The 21,494-nt window shown below is 37.3% G+C and overlaps 1 protein-coding gene across 2 annotated transcripts in view; it reads left to right on the top strand.

Annotated features, from left to right (window-relative positions):
- The window catches only part of samsn1 (SAM domain, SH3 domain and nuclear localization signals 1), a 134,964-nt gene that overhangs the window by 93,921 nt on the left and 19,549 nt on the right, over positions 1-21,494 (top strand). For both annotated transcript variants that reach the window (XM_016995499.2, XM_008115688.3), the window contains 3 exons: positions 1,501-1,572; positions 3,130-3,285; positions 17,086-17,224. In XM_016995499.2, the coding sequence (XP_016850988.2) occupies positions 1,501-1,572; positions 3,130-3,285; positions 17,086-17,224 (367 nt within the window). The remainder of the gene's footprint in view (positions 1-1,500; positions 1,573-3,129; positions 3,286-17,085; positions 17,225-21,494) is intronic.

Raw genomic sequence — 21,494 nt, 5'->3', positions numbered from 1 at the left:
TTTGATTGCAGATGTGTAAAAAAGGGAAATCTTGGCTTAAACCTTATTTCAGTCATAAACCAATCAGGTGGTCTTGGACAATTCACTTAATTTAAATAAATAAACAAAGAAATAAATAAAGTTGTATTTTACAAATGGGAATTATACTTCCCAAAACTTTTTAAATCTTTTGCTGATGATAAATAACAGTGCTAATCCTATGTAAGTTTGAAGTCACTCTCACTGAATTAATTTGGATTTACTCACTAGTAAGATAAGGATTTACTGCGAGCCTTTTCTGTACCTTAGAGTTTAATATGGGCTATAAAATGAAATAAACACTCAAAACCAAGTGTAGCTATCAAGATTTGTCTGCAAGTGATTGTCAATTAGTCATCAAAATATTAATTTTATGCTGTCCACAAACTATTTTATTGCTGCTGCAACAATCATTTTAAATTTTAAGGGAGTGTCAAAGAAATAGGACCTAACACAGACAATAAATTTGTGATTTATGGCTAAGATCATAATAAGATGAGACAGCTTCCAGAGTGAAAATTTTCTAAGGAAGCTATGTCGTGAAGTGAGAAATTAATGTCGATTGCATGAAGATCATTCTTAGAATCACCACAGATAAACTTGAATGGACACAACAGTTGGAAATATCTGATTTTTAATACTAAGACTAATTTAGAACTAGGCATAAAACATTGTGAGAACCAACCAACAAGACAACCTAACTTTTGACATAAAAGAGAATTTTAAACCTAGAGTTTTATCACATGAGGCTCTTTTCTCATTATAAAAGTATTGTTTCTAAAATCACTATCAAATTGAGGTCAGTCTCTTTCTTTTGTGCTCTTTAGGAAACATTCCAGGATTACAGCATGCATTGTTGCAAAAAGTTTATCATGTATAGAATTTGGTTGTGCCCACGCACTACCTCCACCAAGACATCATTCTTATCCCTTTCTATTGTTTGACACATACACATTCACATAAAAAGACCCTCCCTTACACACACACAACACAAAAATATACATAAAACAGTCTTACCATTACAATGTGGGATTTATTTTATTTTGGGGGGGGGGGGGGGCTTCCTGATTGAGATAAGTCTGATCAGGATAGATCTTAGATGAAACAAATTGGTGGCAGAGTAAAGACAGTCGCTACTGATCTGTTTGATCTATTCCCATGCCAACAATGAGTATGTCTGAAAGAAGAAACTGTATTGCATTGTTTTTAGCACTCTCTGCCACTTTGAGCCTTTAAGAGAGGAAAATCAGCAAATAAATAAATACAAGAAGCAGCATTTCCTAGTTCCTCCACTGAGACTCTATACTAACTTCTGTGGAGGCTGCTCATTTCAATAGGATTTGTTATTATCCACATTTTCCCATTTGCATGATAAGTTCAGGAATTATGGGGATATAGGTTTTGTATTATATTTGATTCAATTGAAGCAAACAATAAGAGGTGCTTATTGTTTATGAGTAATCGTTGCTTTTCTTTTTGTAGCGTGCAAGTAGCTTTGGAAACTTTGACCATCACAGACATCATTCAGCATCGAAACCAGATGATTCATCTGAGGTTTGTATATTGCACAATCTAGTTCTTTTAGGCTGTATCTTTGTAACTTTTATACAGACCCAAAGCACACTGTAAAACATAATAAAGTTTTCTACGACTGATTGTACAGCTGTTGAGTTGAGCACAACTCTTAATATTATTCATTTTAAATACTCATAGCTTCCAAAAATAAAAGAGCAACATTGTTCCCCCAGTTTAGTTTGCTCAAACTACAAGCAGCTAATTGCTACTCCTGGGAAGCTGTAACTATCATGATAACCTTTCATCTAGTGCCTATGTCATTAATGACACATCAGTGTGTCATGCTTTTAGAAGTTTGCATTAGCATGACAAAATAGAAACTGGGGATTCCTGTTGAATAGGGATCCACAAATCTTGTCCTGGTAGCCAGCCAGAAGGAGATGATGGAATCTTCTGGTACTCATTGAACTCTCACAAAAGGGGAAGGTCTCCTTACTTCCTGCACAGCTTGAGAAGGAAGCAAGATCTTATCCTCATTACGTTAATACTTAGACACTGACAACACAGTAAGAACTTGTATAACATTTCAAGTATCCCAGTACACTTAAATTTCTCCCATGTTTCTGGAGTCAAACTGGTTGTCATGGGAAGGTCCTACGCATTACCCAAGGAAACAAGCAGAGCATATGTCATATATTTATTTGCTGGATCTAAGATTTTATCAAATGAATCCACTGTTCCACACCAGTCACACTGCCACCAACACCGAAATCCATACCAACATAAGTATTCTCCTTATCTCATTGCTCTCCATTCATCTGCAGTCTCTAATTGTACCTCTGTATACCTTTGTAACTCCACCTTCCTTCCCCCCCTGTTTTTAAAAAGAAATTTCACAATTCAGAAATTGCTAATTTTTAAAAGCCAAATATAGCTTTGCAATAGTTGGGGGGGGGGGGGGAGAAGAGGAGTATCCAGCCCGCTGATGTCACTTCCATTAAATGGACCGATGATGATGATGATGATGATGATGATTATGATGATGATGATGATAACTTTATTTTTCTAGCCTACCTCCATCTCCCTGCAGGGAGTCGGAGTGGCTTACACAGGGCCAAGCCCAAAAACAGATAATAAGCAAAATAAAATACATATAAAACAGCAAACTTCACCCAGATAAAATACATTAAAACAAATAACACAATATAATAGTAAAACCAAATTAAAAACATAGAATAATAACACAGAAGGACCACCAACACAAAGTTGGTGCTGGGAACATTCCACGATTGTTGATGCTTGATGGGACTTGCCTGTCCATAGCAGGAAATAGATTACTCACACAGAGGAGACAGACCAGCAGCTGGATGCTTCAATGCTAGTTTGACTTCTTTGTACTCAGTGGTAATGACTAAGCAACTGTATTTGTTGAACTTTCCCATAATTCATTTGCTACAGACAATCAACAGTATGAGAGGCATAACAGCAGCTAGCCATCTGAACCATCTCTATGACTGCTATGAGTGAACTGATCCACATAGACTTCTAATCTGCTAATTTATTATGAATTTTTGGCATACTTTTCATTTCAAATAGCCATGTGAAGTGGATACTGTAAGTGATGGTGGAGAACTGGGACACAGCAAAACACCACATAATGGAGGAAGTATTGGGAAGAAAATGCGGGCCATTTCCATGACCATGAAGAAAAAAATGGGGAAAAAATATATCAAGGCCCTTTCGGAAGATATGGTAAGTGCAGCGCTCACATTTGTGATTGCTTATTATATTGAATGGTTTTAATTCCAGCATGTAAATTCTGTTTTGTAAAGCATTCTGTTATTTCATACTCTGCTGTATAACACAAAGCCAAATGGTGTCAGTCACTGTATCAGCAAAACATCATCAACATTGCAATGGCATTGTGAACAAAATGTTGAACCATGTTTCCCAAGCACTTTTTAAACATTAATACAATGTAGAAAGTTAAATCCTCAGTCTCTTAAAATCTGGTGTGTGCTAAAAAAAACCCTGCATATTATATGATAGTACTTACCTCAATGCTAGAATCTGTTTTAAATCTTGTTCTTTATGCAATGCCTGATGGAGAAATTGGGATCTTTTGAGTTATGCTTGTAATGTCTCTGTAAAAGACAAAATGGCTGAGAACTAGGTAAGATTCATAGTAGGTGGATAAAGTGAACACACATTAGGTTTACCATGCATACATGACACTAAACTAGTGATGGCCATTGTATGGCATTCCAGATGCTATTGTGCTGCAACTCCTCAAGGCCCTAGTTAACATAGGTTATGGTGGGTAATGCTAGGAGTTACAGTACAACAATAACTGGACAATCTCACTTTGCTCACTTTTCCTATAGAGGGATTGTAAGAAGAAATTGAGACAATAATTATAGGAATTGGATAAATTGCTATATCCAAACAAGGGTTCACAATTTTTCGATACTAGGAAATGTATTTTTACTTTTTTGGAATATAGGCAGTTCCCAAGTTATGATTAAGATAAGTTTTGTAGGTTTGTTCTTAAATTGAATTTTTATGTAAGTTGGAAAAAGGTACATTTTCCAAAAGTTATTGCAGATATATGTGTGATCAATAAAAATGTTTCAGAAGTCATTACAAAACTAGGAGGCACTGGCATTTCTTTTCTAAAATGTTTCTAAAGTATAGTTAGTAAAAATTTTGTTACTATAATGAGAGTAACAAAATTTTGTTACTTTTTTTGTTAAGTTTTTTTTTTTTCGTGTCAGGAGCAACCGGAGTTGCTTCTGGAGTGTTAAGTAATTCTGGAGTGTTAAGTAATTGAAGTTAAGTTAAGAATAGAAAAGGAACATTGGTTAACAAAATCAGGAGGAGACTGCTAAAAGATCAAACCAAATATGATGGATGAACTAAATGTTATGTCAGTAAATACAAATGGTCTTTCAACACCGGTTAAGAGACACAAATTATCCAAATTGTTAAAAGAAAATCAAGTACATTTAGCGTTATTACAGGAAACACACACACACAAAAAGGATAAATCAAAATTGATAAATGATAGAAACTGGGAACTACAGTTCGAATTGAGGGGTACGAGTAAATCCAGAGGGGTGGCCATACTTATAAAGGACAACCTAAATTTTGAATTAGAAAAGGTTATTAAAGATACTGAAGGTAGAGTTATAATGATAATTGGTAAAATAAACAACACCCAGGTATCCATAGCAAGCGTGTATGCCCCTAATCAGAGACAAGCCAATTTCATAAACAAAATTTGTGCAAAAATAGAAAAACATGCAGTAGGAGATCTAATAATAGGTGAGGACTGGAACCTTCAATTGCACAAAAAAATGAAGAATAAAGTAACAGGGAAGTCAGGAGGGAATTGCAATATAAATTTCAGACAGTGGAACCTAATAGAGGCTAATAATAGAATAGGGGAAAATTCGGACATCCCCACTTTTTTCTCACATAGACATTCAACCTTCACTACTATAGATTATTTTCTGGTAGGAATTAATAATGTAATGCCAATAAAAGAAATACATGTGGGCAAACAATGGCCAGGAGATCATGCACCTCTATATTTAAAATTGGGAAGTTATAACAGAAACACAATAAAAAAAATCCGAAAGTCTCCTATAAAGAGACAGATAGAAAAGAGATAAAAAAACCAAATTACTCAATATTTCAGTCTGAATAGAACCCCGGGAATGAATGAAAATATAGTTTGGGATGCCTTTAAGGCAGTAATCAGAGGAAAATGTATCACAATTGAGGAGGGCATAAATAAAAGAGAGAAAGAAAGATTAAGAAAATTGAGAATGGAAGAAGAAGCAGCACTTCAAATATTTCAAAAAGACCAAACATTGGGAAATAAAAAGAAGTGGAGAAAGAAGAAAAAACAACTAGAAAACCTTGAGGAATTCGAAGCCACAAAGAAATACATCTGGGTCAAAAATGACTTTCAGGTGAACTCTATCAAATAACACAAAAAAGCTAGCTAGTCTTCTAAAAAAGAAACAAGGGAAAACAAAAATAATTAAACTGAAATATGAGAAAGGTCAAATAAAAACAAGGGAGGAAGACCTAAAGGAAATAATGGTGAATTATTATGAAAAGCTCTATATGTACAAAGAGGTAGAGAGATCAGAAGGATTACTCAATACAAATTAGACCCTGATTCCCAAGCAGAAATGGACACAGATATAACTAGTAAGAAAGTAGAGATGGTAATAAAAACTTAAAAATTAACTCCTCACCAGGACCGGATGGGCTTACTACAAATTTTTATAAAATCTTCCAAGAGGAAGTTACCCCTAATCTAGTAATATTATATAACAAAATTATTGAAACTAAAACAATCCCAGAGACATGGAAAAAATCAGAAATTATAACAATTCTAAAACCAAATATGGAGGAACATGATCCTAATTCCTACAGACCAATTACTTTATGCAACATAGACTATAAAATATTCACAAAAATTATAGCAAATAGATTAAAAGAGATAATGCCCACATTAATTGGGGAAGACCAGTATGGATTTATTTAAAAAAGAACGATTGCTGACCCAATCAGGAACATTCTTAATGTAATTGACCATGCAACAAGAGAGAAAGCAAAATTACTCCTAATAAAACTAGATGCCTGCAAAGCATTTGATACGATAAATCATAATTATTTAATCAAATTATGTGAGGAGTGTAATATGGGGGAAAAGATGCCTGGAATAATTACAGAATAATTAAAGAAAACCAAGCGGAGGTTATAATAAATGGATCTAATTCAATAACCATTAAAATCAAAAGCGAAACCAAACAAGGTTGCCCTCTCTCTCCACTACTCTTCACCTTAGCGATAGAACCTTAAGCCAATCTAATTAGGTCAGACAAAAATATAATAGGATATAAGTTGGATAGAGAAGAAATAAAAATTAATTTATACACAGATGACGCAGTAGGCGGAATAAAGGAATCTGTAAAAGCAGTAACAAAAATAATTTAAAAATTTGAAAAGATTTCAGGTCTCGCCATCAATATTGAAAAATCAGAAATTTTACATAAAAACCTAAATTGGAAGGAGCTGAAAGAAGTTCAATCTATCCTAGGGGTGAAATTGGGGGAAAAGAAGTTAAAATATCTAGGCATTTACATCCCAAAAAACCTAAATAATATAATTCAGACAAATTATAACCAATTATGGAAAAAAGTAAGTAAACAAATAAATGGAAAAAATGGAACTGGGACATTACAACTAGGTTAAAAGCATGCAAAATGATGATACTACCTAAATTCTTGCATCTATTCCAAACTCTCCCATTTAGTATCCCCTCTAAAATAATTTTAAAATGGGATAATTCAATAAAAACATGGATAATTGGCTCTAGCAAAAATAGAATTTCAAATTCATAATTCCTCAGTCCACAGGAAAATGGAGGCTGGGGAGCACCTTGCCTCCAAAACTATTTCGAAGCTTGCCAATTGGCCAGGCTACTGGCCAATAGAAATCCCCAGTTATACCGTAACATGTTAAAGAAATTGGAACAACACAGCATAACAAAGATCCAGAACATACTGAAACCTGACGGAACAGTAAAGCAATGGGAGGAGCTAAAGGATAAGTGCGGTCACGGAAATTGGTTATTATGGAGAGGGTTATCTAAAAAGTTAACAGAATGGAAGAGCAAGGAAATCCCAGAGACAGATTTTGATAAAATAATAACATGGAAAGTAGATAAAGATAAAGGAACCATGGGATACATTTACAAAATAATCACAGGAAAACTATACAATATAAAAAATACCTTGACAGAAATCTGGAAGGAGGAACTAAGTTGTAATGAGAGAGAAATAGAAAATTGGATAAATTCAATTAATAAAATAAAACATTCAAAGATAAAGGAAATGCAATGTAAAATCCACACAAAATGGTATAGAACGCCTGTGCAACTAACCCATATAACCAGAACCTCCCCAAAACAATGTTGGCACAACTGTGGGAAAACCGGAACATACACCCACATGTGGTGGGATTGCGAAAAAATACAAAAGTTCCACAAAACAATTAAGAAAGAAATGGAGGAGCTATTAGGAATAAAAATAGATTGGAACAAGAGACCATTTTTCGTCCAGAAAATTGAAGGTGAAGGGGGAACTAAAAAATTGGAATGATTAATAAATTATATGTTAGATGCAATTAAAGCCACAGTCAACTTAGGCTGGAAGGACCAAAAGAAATGGGACATTAAAACATGGTATAAATATTTAGCAGACTACCTTCTCTAAGACTACATTAACGAAAGGAAAAGTTACTATAGAAACTGCCAAATCAGAAAGACATGGGAGGCAAAATGGAAAGACTTAATTTACAGAATAAAGGGGAAAGACAAATATAAGGAATTAAACAAGATTATCCTCATGATCGAACAATTGTAATAAATATAGAAAATTTGTAAACTGTTCCTGTGGAGAGGAGGGAGGGGAGGGAGGGAGAAAAATGAGGAAGAATGTAAACATGTGTTACCAATGGAAAATGTTCTGAACGTTTGTATAATTTTACGTAGCGCTATTTAAAATTTTTAAAACTTTTTTAAAAAAGTAATTGAAGAAGTGGGGAAACTTCAGGGGCTCATTTTTAGAGCTATCATGATAAACGTGCTATAATTGTATCAGAAATTTTCCACTGTTAGCCCAACAGATTTCAGAATGTTACACTCATCAACTAATTTTAGGGAATTTTCTGATTTTTTTACAAACAATATATTTATTATTATTATTATTATTATTATTATTATTATTATACTCATTCTAAACAGCTGGCTGCTGCAGCCCTCATTGAGCTTGCTGATGCTGAACACTGCATTCTGGGAAATGCAGTTTAGGGCAGGGCCTTTTAAATTATCTGGCACAGGGGGCCTCGCCTTCCCAAACTACATTTCCCAGAATGCTATGTTCTCAGTCTCCCACCCAACTGTGCTAATCCCACTCCCAGCTGCCCTTCCTTATGGTGACTGGCCAAAAAAGCAGCATTTGTTTTGTTTTTTTTAAAAAATACTTAATATCCTCTTGGCTTTACCAAAGTTCCTTAATGCATATACTGAAATTTAAACACTTTGGGAGACATCTGAATGTGACAGAATCTTAAAAAATATATATTGGTGAGCATTTCAATTCTGAAATCTCCCCCTTTCCTGCATGTTTTTTATATCAATTCATATGCACAAATTTAATGAATTTGATATGACTTACGAAGATTTACAATAATTTTGCACACCCCTAATATAGACTTTGGATAGCATTGAGAATTGGAGTATGTTTTTCTGTCTGTGCCCCTGCTCAAAAGATTTCACTTGACTTTCTGTCCCTGTGATAATTGGATTTTGAAAAATTTGGCTTGTTGTGAAAACAAGGATTGGCGATAAAGCTTCAGTGGAGACACCTTTTCCCCATGATAAGTCTCTCATGATAAGTGTCCCTTCCTAAGAGTAGATTTCTCTCACTTCCTGTTGCCTCACCCCCATTCTTAACTTGGAAGTCAGATGTTGTAACTCAAGGACTGCCTGTATTTTTAAATATTCTTCTATTCCTGTGAAATAGCTAGTTGTGATTAAATGGAACAGAACTACACATTATGCATATGCTCCTGGAACAGGAATCAGTGATGGAAATGGGAATAAGCAGAGATGTGGATATTTTCTTGCTTGATGCTTCTTTGGTTCTCAAAACCACCACTTTAATTCCTTTTTGTATTATGAGAGTAAATATGCCTCCAGAGCTCTGCAGGAGGACAGAGCCAACTCAGAGGGCAAACTGGAGCAGCAGAGAAGTGGTGACCATCATTTGATTCCCACTTTTCCCACACAGCCCACTCTTCTTACATGTGTATCAATGGGGCCAGTTATGCTGCCCTCTGTGGTGATGACACTACATATAGCATATGCTCAGCAAGCCCTTCTTAATATTAGGGGCAACAAAAAGAAGCAGTATAAATGACTGAGACCTGACAATCTGACAAAGCCTCATTATGTTGTCTATCTTTTTGTTGACCTTCTCAGTAATATTATTACTTGCCTTTAGAGAGGTAAAAGTCAATATAAAAATAATGAATTTCAAAGCATATGACCAGTGAAGGATTTCTACTTAGACACAAATACTGTGGCTGAATCTAAGCTTTTCTACAAATCAAATGTTGACTAAGTTAGGGATAATAAGAAAAGCAACTCTTTCAGCTTGAAGGTATGTACAGTAAATGGTTCAGTAATTTATATTGTGTCTATAAAAACAATTAATGACCTCAAAAGTGTAAGGCTGAAAAAAGTGAAGTGACATAATTTGAAGAACATATAAAGTGGGCTGTGAAGAATTAGAAAAGGATCTCAAAGTCCTAGGAAATGGGAAACAAAAGAGCAGCTGAATATATATTAAAGCAAAGAAATGCAGGTAGGAGGGAAAATAGCCCAATTCTACTTACATATTGTTAGGTACTGAATAAGCTATTACTGCCAAAGAAAGGAATTATGGAGTCACTGTGCATACTTTCTGCAAATGTCAGTGAGGCCACTGATGCGAGTGATTATTATTTAAGGAACAGAGAATAATACATCATAATTGCCTTTATAAGTAAATAGTGCATTCAGACATCTCATTCCACATGTAGCCACAAAAATGATTAAAATGTATTGTAGCTCAAAAAAGATAAAGTGAAATTTTGGAAACAGATTTTTTTTCATGCAATAAAGGTTTAAATGGTTAAATGTGATTGTCTCTAAGAAAAGGAAATAGGACAATCCCATGTAGGTTTACTTTGGAAAAAGTCATGTGAGACTCTGGTGGACGTGCATAGGATAGCAGTCCTTAAACAGTTACACTTGCGAGAGCAGACATAAAATAGCATTTCTGAATGCTTGTACAGAAAAAAGATCATATTTAACTTACATCATAAAACAAAAAGGTTTAAGCCAAATGTACTCATTATTTTCTTAGACTGCTTTTAGGAAGTGGTTTTGTTGTGAATGAGTCTTCTGAGGCTGAGAGTAATAATGGTGGGATCAGGAGAGGAAGGAAGAATCCTTGTGAGGAGGGCTCGCTGGAAGATTTATATAGAAAGAGAATCAGAGAGATTGATGAGGAATCTTCTGAGGAAGTTTCATGTGAGGATTTGGGAGAGGGTGTTGAGGTGGAAATGGATGCTGAGGAACCAGTGGTGATGGAGGAAGCTGGCATAGATTGGGCACGGGCTCCGGAAGGGCTTGGGGAGGAATCTGGATCCATGGATGCTGTTGATGCTGGAGAGGCTTGGGTATCTTCAGAAGCAGATCCCACATGGTCTGCCTGGAGGAATGAGGGTGGTTCCACAGGTGTGGACAGAGTTGGGTGTGGGCAGAATGATATTGATTCTGATGAAGAGTTTGGGACGCCTGATCCAAGGGCGTTGGCTGTTTGGAGCTCAGATTCTGATGAAGAATTTGGGACACCTGATCCTAGGGCGTTAGAAGTTTAGACACCCAAGGAAACCTAAATAAACTGGGGATGTTTGGCCACTATGCTTTGCGTGTGGCAAGGTGTTGCTGGCCGCCATTGGGTTTCCTGTACGTGATTCTGAAGACTGGCTTGGGGCTTTGCAACAGATGTAAGTTTGATCCGGGTTATTCTGCAACGGAGGGCTGGAATTGTGTGGGTTTCCCTGGACTGCATTGTTATTATTATTTTGCATTAGCTGTTGTTCACCTTCGTTGTTTTGGCTTTCTGTGCCATTCTGTGACGTGGACCTTCTTTTGATGACTTCAACTCCTTGGACTGGAATTCGACTCGGCTTTGCTCTTCGCTCCCAAAACGTGTTCTGGCGTCGTTCTCAATTTCATGGCTGTTTTCTGTTGCTGACTACTGGCTTCGCTCTTGACCCTGACACTGGCTGCTTATCCCGACTTTGGACCGGCTTGATGACGTTTTCCTGCTCTGCTCCTTCAATTCCTGGCTTGGCTTTTGCTCCTGCAGCGGTTTGACGCTGCTTGCTTATCCCGACTTCGGACCGGCTTGACGACGCTTTCCTGCTCTGCTCCTTTAACTCCTGGCTTGGCATTTGCTCCAGCAGCGGTTTGCTGTGGGCTTGGCAGCGTCTTTCTGTTCCGCTTGCTTTGCAACTCTCAACAGAGTTCTCCAGCCCATTTAGGGTGTTTGTTTTGGTTTAAAGCTACTTTCGTACTCCTGAATTTTGGGAAGGTTTTGGGGGCTTCGTAGCTGTTTGCTTTTGTTTGTTTCACCGTTTCAAGCCCGTTTTGTGCTTTTGGGCTGAGTTCAAATATTTTATGTTTAGTCCGGATTTTATCTTTGGTTAATCCGGATTATATGTCAGTTCGTGTTTTTGGCGTATCTTCTGTTTTAACTACTTAATAACACTGAAGTTTAAGTGTTTTAAGTTCCTGCTAATTATTTGAACTATTTTTGGACTATTACTTTAATAAACTATATTTTGCTCTCAGTTGGCATCTGACTTTTGACAGGTTTCTTTTAACTTTCCAAAAATCTTGAATCTGTAGCCTGAGATGATATCACTTCTTTCTTCTGCATGTGGAGACTAAGTTACAGAAGTTCATATTTTATATGGTAATTTGAAATTAGGTGGTGGGGGGAGGGTGAGAGGTTAAAGGTTGGTTGAAAGATGAACTAGAATGTATCCAATGATAATAAGTTTCACATAGATGGAATACACACTTCCCCTATGTAATGTATAGTTACTCTATAGAATAGAACCCAAAGGTGGTCAAATAACTGGAAAACAAAAAGAATTAGTGCCAAAAGATGTGATACAGTTTAACAAAGATTGTTTACACATGTACTAGCCCAAAGTCATTAATAATAAATATCAGACAATAAAAATCTCTATAAGAGGTTTCCTGTGGAAATTTACTAGGAGTTTGATCCTGCAGGTAGCTGCTAAAATCAGATTTCTGAGCTTCAAGTTTTTGTCTATCTAAAATCCTACTAAGGCAAAGGACACTATTTGTCAAGGTCAGACGCCAGCCAATGGATGGAAACAACTCAAAAAAGCTCTTAAAACAAACACAGGAGCTTGTGACATGTAAACTTCAGTGTGAAAAAGACATTTAAACTGAAAAAACTCCAAAAAACCAAACCGGAGTATAATCCGGATTATCCAGAGATATAATCCGGATTAAAACAAAACTGCTTAGATTCAGCTCAAAATTGCAGGATAACTTGGAGAAGGCAAAACAAACTACGGGTCGAATTCCCAAGGGTCCAAAATAAACAGAATCCCAACTGGGTTACTGTAAAGAAGTGTGTTTTTATTTTGATTTACAGATGTCATGTTTAATTGCGTTTTAAAAGTCATGTTTAACTATGTTTAAAAAGGGTAAGTATTAGTTACCAGTGCATGGGGGATGGTAGCCAGCTCAGCATTCTGAGGCAGGTTGCCATAGTAACGAGGGCGGAGCCAACCGCCGTTTGGAGGAAAAGGAGGGGATGTTTTAAAAAACAGTTTAGTGTGTGGTCAGAGAACCACAGGAAAGGTTGATTTTAGTCTGGGCTCTGGTGAAGCTCAGGGAAAGCTGATCCTAAGTTAGGGGATCAGGGATAAAATAAGTTTGTTGACTTATTTTAAGGTAGTCTGTAATTGGAGGAATTGCAGTTAAGACTGATTCTCAGTTGGAGAATCAGGGTGGCTCAAAAGGTTGGATTTTGAGTCAAGTTTAAAATAAGTTTGGTGACTTATTTTAAGGTAGTCTGTTTCCAGATAAGGAACAGATAGTCTGTGACTGAAATTCACAGGGTGACTGCAGGTTTAGGCAGTGGAGAAAGAAGTGACATTTTAGGAAGTTTGAATCACCTCATTCTGTTATTGCAACTGTTAGTCAAAGTGCCTCGAAGAAGAAAAAGTTGCTGTAACCATTAAGTTTGTGCCTGAATAAACATGTTATTGTTCTTCTAACATCTGAGTCTCTGTCATATATACACACAACAAGAATAAAGAAGAAGAAACATACAATTTTAAAAGTATCTTCTCTAAGTAGCAAGTGGCTAAATCTTCCAATAGTGGTGGCAAGAGTTGATAATCCCCTTAACATCTGGTGGCTGCATTATAAACATCTTTACCTCTGGTGGCAGCGTTTAAAATAAAAACATCTTTAATAATTGGTGGCAGCGGATATAAAATATAATAATAATATAAATATAATTAATTAATAGAAACTCCTCCACATGTCTGCAATCGGTGGGGATTTTTTAAAAAAGATTTCTCCTCCTGCCTGACATCTTTACAGTTACAAAATAGAGTTTTAAGGCTCAAAACAAACAATGTCCCAAACCGGGCCAAACTTTGCCGCCGGAGGCAGCACAAACAAACCGGTGCCAGAAACAAAGTAACAAAGGGCAAAGAGTTACTGCAGGGTCAGAAGCCAAGCCAGTGGTCAGTAACGGAACGTAATTGCAGAACCAGGAGTCAAACCGGAATTGGGAGCGAAGAGTAATTGCAGAGTCAGGAACGAAGCCAGTGGTCGGTAACGGAGTGTAACTGCAGAACCAGGAGCCAAACTGGAATTGGGAGTGAAGAGTAATTGCAGAGTCAGGAACGAAGCCAGCGGTCGGTAATGGAGCGTAACTGCAGAACCAGGAGCCAAGCCGGAATAGGGAGCGAAGAGTAATGCCAAAACGATGTCCAGTCCAAAGTCTAAGATGAGAAGTCGTCACAGCAAAGTCCTCGTCAATGGGTTGACACAAGTAGCCAAAACGACGGAGGCGAACTAACGCAGACAGTAATCACAATGCAGTCTAAAGAAAACCCGCACAGTTCCAACCCCCGTCGTAGAAGTAACCCAGAATAAACTTACATCGGTTATGAAGGGCACCGCCCTTCCCACAGGTTGTTCCCATTCCTCATCTGAGCTGAAGCCACCTGCCGACGCCCAGACCTACCCTCAGCTGTGGAACTATCTCCACTCCTCCAATTAGACCACCTTGGGTCTGATCCTGAAGGACCCCACGTTTCCTCAGCGTCCCCATCACCAGTGAGCCCAGTCTCCCCATCACAATCCTCTGGAGCACGTGTCCACTCCATGCCATCCTCTTCAGCCCGTGCCATATCCCCAACATCCATTTCAAGCCCCTCATCCCCTTCAAAACCCTCAAATGAATCCTCATCTGTTGATTCCTCAAATATCTCTTTAAGCCTCTTTCTCTGTAACTCCTCAAATGTGTCTTGCTCCCAAGGAGCCTTTCTTCTCTTCCTGCTACTATCAGTAGTATCATTGACCCCAGAAGGCTCGTTCACAACACTATTTTCTCAGTCATCTAATCAATGTATCCCAATAAGCAAAACTGATAACTTGTGGGGCAACTTTGTCCAGAATATCAAAATGTTGCAGTAATACAGTGGTTAGAAAATTAAAAATGGGAAGCCCAGCTTGAAGTCACCACTGAGTCATGAAACTCCTTGGAGTCACACTAGGCCAGTCTCTCTCCTTCTACTTGACCTACCTCCCAGGGTTATAGTGATTGCTTTGATCTCATTGGAATAAAGCAGGACAAAAATGTAGCATAACCAAGCTTTGTCCAGATCAATAATGCCTTGCATTCTCCTGAATTCATTGCAGTCTTTCAAGAAAGGCAGTATCTATTCATTAGCATATTTATTATGCAGCTTTAGTATAATGCAATACTGGGAAGATATTGCTTCCTCAAGTTCCCCTTTTTGTCAAAGCTATTATTGCTTAATTGTTTAATGTGCGTAGAGATATAGATTGACACATACCAAATGGGCTTGCTGTTACCATGCCTACACTTTTTGGGAAAAAATAGTGCTCTCATAAGTGCATCAGATCAAAAAGAAGCTGTATCATTCTGTAAAGCTTTAGAAGCATTCAGTTCCCCATTCAAAGAGCAGCTTGTCACCCTGACCCCTTTTTTTTGCCTATTACTGTCCACAATAAAATGTTTCCAGAGCCCAAATTTATTAGGATCATTTTTAAAAAGTTAATGGAGGGCAAGAATTAAAGCTTTTTTTTAAAAAAAGTAAGTAGCTGCTATATTATGTGAACACTTATCATTAAAGCTTTCACATATATATTTGTTCACTTGAATTCTAAAAAGAGAACTATTCCAAAATCAACAGCTGTTTTGTACAGAATTAGCAGAGAGAAGTGAAGTGTTGTTCCAAATGTTAAGAATTGCATCTTCCATGTCAAAATTGCTCTAGTTTCAGGCAGCCTTATTCTAGTTTGTCTCTTTATTCTGTTTTGTCATATTTTGAACAGGAAAACCCTGGTTCTGGACTAGTTTCCATGGTTCCACAGTAGACCATTGGTTTCCCTCTCCAAGGAACAAACTTCTTACAGTGCTTCTACAGAGCTATTTACTCAGATCAAAGTGATCTGATTTGCTTTGGAGTACCTATATAAGCATCCCAAAAACAGCTGCAAGCTCCCACAGAGTCCACAAAGCTACAATGATCCAGATATTTTTTTTCTTGGTTCCTCTGTGAAATGTGCTGCTTGAAAACAGTATTTGTCTGTAGATGAGCCAGGAAATAAACAGCAATTTAGCACTTTCATGGGAACTCTGTGGAAGCTTTCCCAGGAAAAAAGTGTTTGTCCTTCTCCTGGACAAAGCTCTCCTTCCAACTGTTCATCTGGGTTCCATCTGCAACTCCTGAACTTTTGCTCTGTCCTTACATGCGCTCTAAATTCATTTTCCACTTTGCCAGCATTACACTGTTTATACAGTGATCAACCATCCATATATATATATATGTGTGTGTGTGTGTGTGTGTGTGTGTGTGTGTGTGTGTGTGTGTACCATATATGTACAAACATCAGAATAGGAACATATACATTTAGGTATTAAGAAACACTGTCAAAAACAAAGTTAAAACCCAGTATTGAATATCATAGTTAAAACGGTATTAAACATTTATATGCTAAAGTGACAATGGTAAATACTGAAATAAATATTAAAACCTTCTAAGACTGTGACAGCATCTTGCACCGACAAGCAATTGCTGCTGCACAAAAGCTAGCAATTGTGGCAGTAATTTTGGTGTGTTGGTCAGCCAAAAGATAATAAACATAAAACCTTACGTATCTTCCTGGTAAACTTTCTAAAATTGGATTTATAAAATGTTTACGAAGATCTCGGTAAAAAGAGCAGTACAACAAAACATTCTCCACAGTTTCCACTGCCTCAGCTTCATGAGAAAATAGGTGTTCATCATACGGTACTTTGTTATATCTTTCTTCCAGTACAGCAGAAGAGTTACATTGATTAACTTTGTGTTTCTTATGGCTTGATCCAGAATTTCTGGTGAGTTTTTTTTTACATATTTCAGGTTGCATTGGAGGTGAATGTTTTCTAGACACCCCAACCTTGAGTCAGCTTCAAGACATTACAGTGTAGGCGGGGCCTTAATATTTTACTTTCTCCACCCAGGAGAAGATCTGAAAGCTACCTAGGGAAGTAGGATTGTTCTTCAATGGCTTGTGCATCAATTGTATTTCCTTAATATTGAAACAGATATTTTCTTTTTCCCCTTAAGGATGAAGAAGGTAAAGAATATTCTTGTTCTAACAGAGACAATGACCCTGGTGGAGGATTACATACAGAGAAGGTCTCTCTGAAGACTAGTGATTCTATGGATAGCCTTTATAGTCTTAACAGTGGACAGAGTTCATCAAGTAAGTATAGGCTGAGAAATTTATTTTAATGGTTGGAAAGAATCCTAAGTCTAGGAAAGAGATTTTTCACCTAACCTTCTCTCAATTCTTCTCTACATTGCTCCTATACCATACAAACAAATTAACCAGCGCTTGTAAATTTTATTCATTTAACACTTGGTGAAGGGGATCTCTTTTGCCACGAGGAAAAAAATTGATGCTAAATGATTACCAACTCTTCCAGAGCCAACTATGTTGGGGCTGAATGGGCATTTTTAAAGGTAGTTTTAATTCCTGTTGTTGAACATTTCTTGAGTCTTTAATCAAATTATATGACAAGTGCAATTATAAAATGAAATGCTTTATAACATTACAACACTGAAATAGGGAATTAATAGCCACAATTCAACACCAAGTTAACCATGCTTGCAATGGGTTGAAGTGCACCCTAAGGGTCAAGCTATACATGATGCTAAATATATCATTAGGCATTACGTCAGGTTTTTTTTTTTAATTTACTGGATAACAGGTGCAGGAGGTGATTTTCATCAGCCTGGGTTAACTCTATCTGTCTCTGTAATCCTGACAAAACACACACACACACACACACACAGAGTGTGGCTGTGAAGTTTAGGAATGGGGAAACAGCTTGTATGAATATTTTCTACATTTCCTATAATCAGTTACATCAGTTTCTATAACAATACATTAATCTGAAACATTTCATTATGTTTTGGCTTCTAGTGAACATTTATTTTAAGGAATTTTTGTAAGATGTATTTTATTACCATCATTTTTAAAGGAAATAGTTTATACTTATGTTTAGCTCAATCCTCTATTCTTACACATGCAAATAGGAAGGTAACATGGAAACAGCTGTGCTAAAGATAAAATAAGAGTGAGAGGCTAAGGCAATATTTTCAGTGGTTTGGATAGAATGTCCCATGTGGTCTCTTCCAACTCTATGATTCAAAGTATAAGTTGGTAGCACAATCTCATGCCTACTCAGCAGTAATTTTGATTGTATTCAGTAGACTCTCTAGTCTCTATTGTATTTAGCAGACTAGCTCTCTAGTCAGCAATTGCCAAGACTGGGCTAAGTAGGAAATAAATGGAAGCAGCCTTATCTAGCAACACCGGGGGAAAGGTAGCCAGATGATTTTATGCCTCGGATGCCAAAAAATAACTGTCGGCCTACAGTACTGTGCTTCATGGAAGAGAGCATCATTTGTTGCTCTAACTCAGGGCGCAAAACATCATGGTCTAACAAATGTATAGGGTTGCAGCCTAAATATTTTCTTTCTACCTTTACATCAATAAAAAGTGTGTCCCAGGATATGTTCAACCTGATTGTCAATACATATAAAAATTATGGATGAGCTACAATCTGGTGAGACACTGTGTTCAAATGGCAAGCACCAATACAGATTTTTCTACCATATGCTTTCACTGTGACATCCTTATATAAGCTTTTATATTGTCATTCTGTCTAGTCAAATTGATTAATGATGTTAAAGCATTCCATTTCAGCCTTTTGAGCTAAAGCATAACTCCACTGTAAAACAGAATTGTTCATTGACATATCAGTTCCATTTCACATCCAGGGTCTGGGTTAACTGTGTTTTCAAAGAGACATGGCTCCTGTCAATTCTGTCAATTTAAGAGCTCAAATGCAGAGCAATATCTTCAGGTTCTGTTCTCTGTCAGAAATGCAACAGTAAGCTTATATGGAGAATTAACTTACCCTGGCGTGATCTCCATCAGTCAGTGTAGTCTAGACATTTCTACTTTACTTTTTCATTTACTTAATATTTTTTCACCAAAAAGCATGACTCTACTGAGCCCTTGAGGCAGCTCACAACATATGAAACAATATTAAAAACAATATGAGATGAAAACTTGTTTAAATTACTTAAACTTAAGTTTAAGTTCTTTAACAGCACATCACATAAATAGATTGCAGAGGTGATTGGCTCTTTCTCTGTTTTCTTTCAGTTAGCCAGCAAAGACCTTTTTATGTAAGCAGGTCTTTGGCTCTTGCCTTTTTGTGGCTGAAGGTGCTTTTGATGCAGAATGCATGCCTTTATCTTATTTATTACTAGCTTGGATACCCGGTGTTGCTTGGCTTATTTGAAAAAGTCAGTTTTTAATTGCACAAAATGCATAAGGTTGTGGGTGAACTACATCTTACATCATGCCAGGTTTACCCTGAAAAACTCCATCAGTACTTAAAGTTTGTTATGTTGGGCAAGTTTGCTCTGGATGCATCATAGGTGGGGTTCAGTGTGTTCTCTCACTGTAGGGTAAACTATGGTGAGTCAGTCCTCTCAAACCCCTCCAGTAGGTGAAGTTAGTCATGGGAGTTCTGTGTGCCTAGTTTGGTCCAGATCCATCATTGATGAACATCACAGTTTCCCTGGTTATGGGTGAACTACAACTCCCAGAAAGGAAGGTCAGTTCCCTCCCCCCCCCCCCCCAAACCCCTCCAGTAATCAGATTTCGGCATATCAGGTATGTGTGCCAAGTTTGATCCAGATCCATCAGTGTTTGGGTTCACAGTGCTCTCTGAATGTAGGTGAACTACAACTCCCACCAATCAAGGTGAATTTTCCCCAAAGACCTCCAGTATGTTTTTATGGTCATGAGGGTTCTGTGTGCCAAGTTAGTTCCAGGTCCATCATTGGTGCAGTTCATAGTGCTCTTAGATTGCAGGTGAATTATACATGCAACTCCTATAAATAATGGTGAATTTCCCCCAAATCCCTCCAGTGTGTTCAGTTGTTGATAAATTCCTCTCTGTTTGCTGTGTGCCATAAAAAAGAGTAGGGAAGGGTTATGAGAGAGGCAGTGGGTGCAGTCATGCAAATTCCACACCAATGGAGAGAGAAAGGAACACTGGGAGGTGTATTTGGTGGAGGAAAAACAGAAAATCCAGGCTAAAATTGTCCCCACGTAAAAGCCTTCGCTTGGGTGGGGGGTAGTATGGTGTTTGTGGAGGACATTGGCAGGGCTCTTGGACATGTTCATGGTGCTCACTATTACCTGTAATGTTATTGCAGGGAGTGCCTTTGGTGACTCCTCAATACTGGGAGTTGTAGCTGGTTGTGGAGGCAGGAGCCTGACTGTGTAAATGGACACCTGTGCCACATACACACATACAGATTTTCACTTTTATTATGTGTATAGATGTTTAGATGTGCTCAACTATTTTAACTTTGTGTTTCTAATAGAAAAAGCTGAGAGACCCTCACTACTAAAACTGACCAGCATTGCTTGCTACACGTGAAAAAAGCTCATATAAGGAGATACAGTCTTTCAGATATTCTGGACCTAAAGTGTATAGGGCTTTAAGGATCATAACCAGCACTTTGAATTCTGCCTAGAAATGGATAGGTAGCCAATGTTATGACAAGAGATTTATATGTTTCCTGTAACACCTCAGTGATGTTTCTGAACAGTTTCCAAAGTGCTACACTACTCCCAATAGGACATGATCAAGGCATTTTTCATCTTAGCCAGACAAGATATTAAAATAGATAGTGTACCAGTTTTTGTTGTGCAAACATACACCAGAATTACACTAATATCCTAATACCTAAGGGATTTTGGCAGAAAATAAAGCAGAAACTTTATACAATTAGCATACAATGACAAGCAATTAAGTAGCACAATATGTGCCATTCTTTCCTGGCATCCTATCAACTGCCTGAGCCAGTCTCACTCTACCCAGTGGCAGGGATAGCCTTGATTTTGTGGGAGTGGACATTGTTTGTTGAAAGAAATTAGAGGGTGTCTTTCAGAATGTTCATGGAATCCATATTTACTCTTTTGCACTTAAGCAACTGCATCATGCAAACCATTTACTTTTTCCATTACCTCTTTCAAGGTGCTGAGGTTGCTATCTTAGACTGGATGTACACTGCTCTGTATTCCAGGATCTGATCCCAGATTATCTGCTTTGATCTGGATTATATTAGTCTACATTGCCAGATTCTGGGATATATGTCGGTTTAGTTCCAGCCTAAAGCATATTTGAATTGAGCATTGCAGCACTTGCTCCAATGTGCTGATGTGAGATTGTTCAGCTGTGACAAAATGACAGAAATCTAAACCCAATACTTTCCCCTCTGCAGTGTGTGAAACAATGCTGCTAGTGTACTCAGAGACACCTATGGTGAATTATATTTCCTCTTTCCCTGGATGAAGATGAAACATTCAATGGGATATTATTTAAATAGTACTTTGACAGTATTCATTATTACTTTTTATATTTTAGGGAAATCTAAACCCC

The sequence above is a fragment of the Anolis carolinensis genome, chromosome 3 (assembly GCF_035594765.1).
Source record: "Anolis carolinensis isolate JA03-04 chromosome 3, rAnoCar3.1.pri, whole genome shotgun sequence".
Classification (NCBI taxonomy): domain Eukaryota; kingdom Metazoa; phylum Chordata; class Lepidosauria; order Squamata; family Dactyloidae; genus Anolis; species Anolis carolinensis.
The sequence above is the reverse complement of the archived record's forward strand: the minus strand, read 5'-3'. Positions and strand labels throughout refer to the sequence as shown.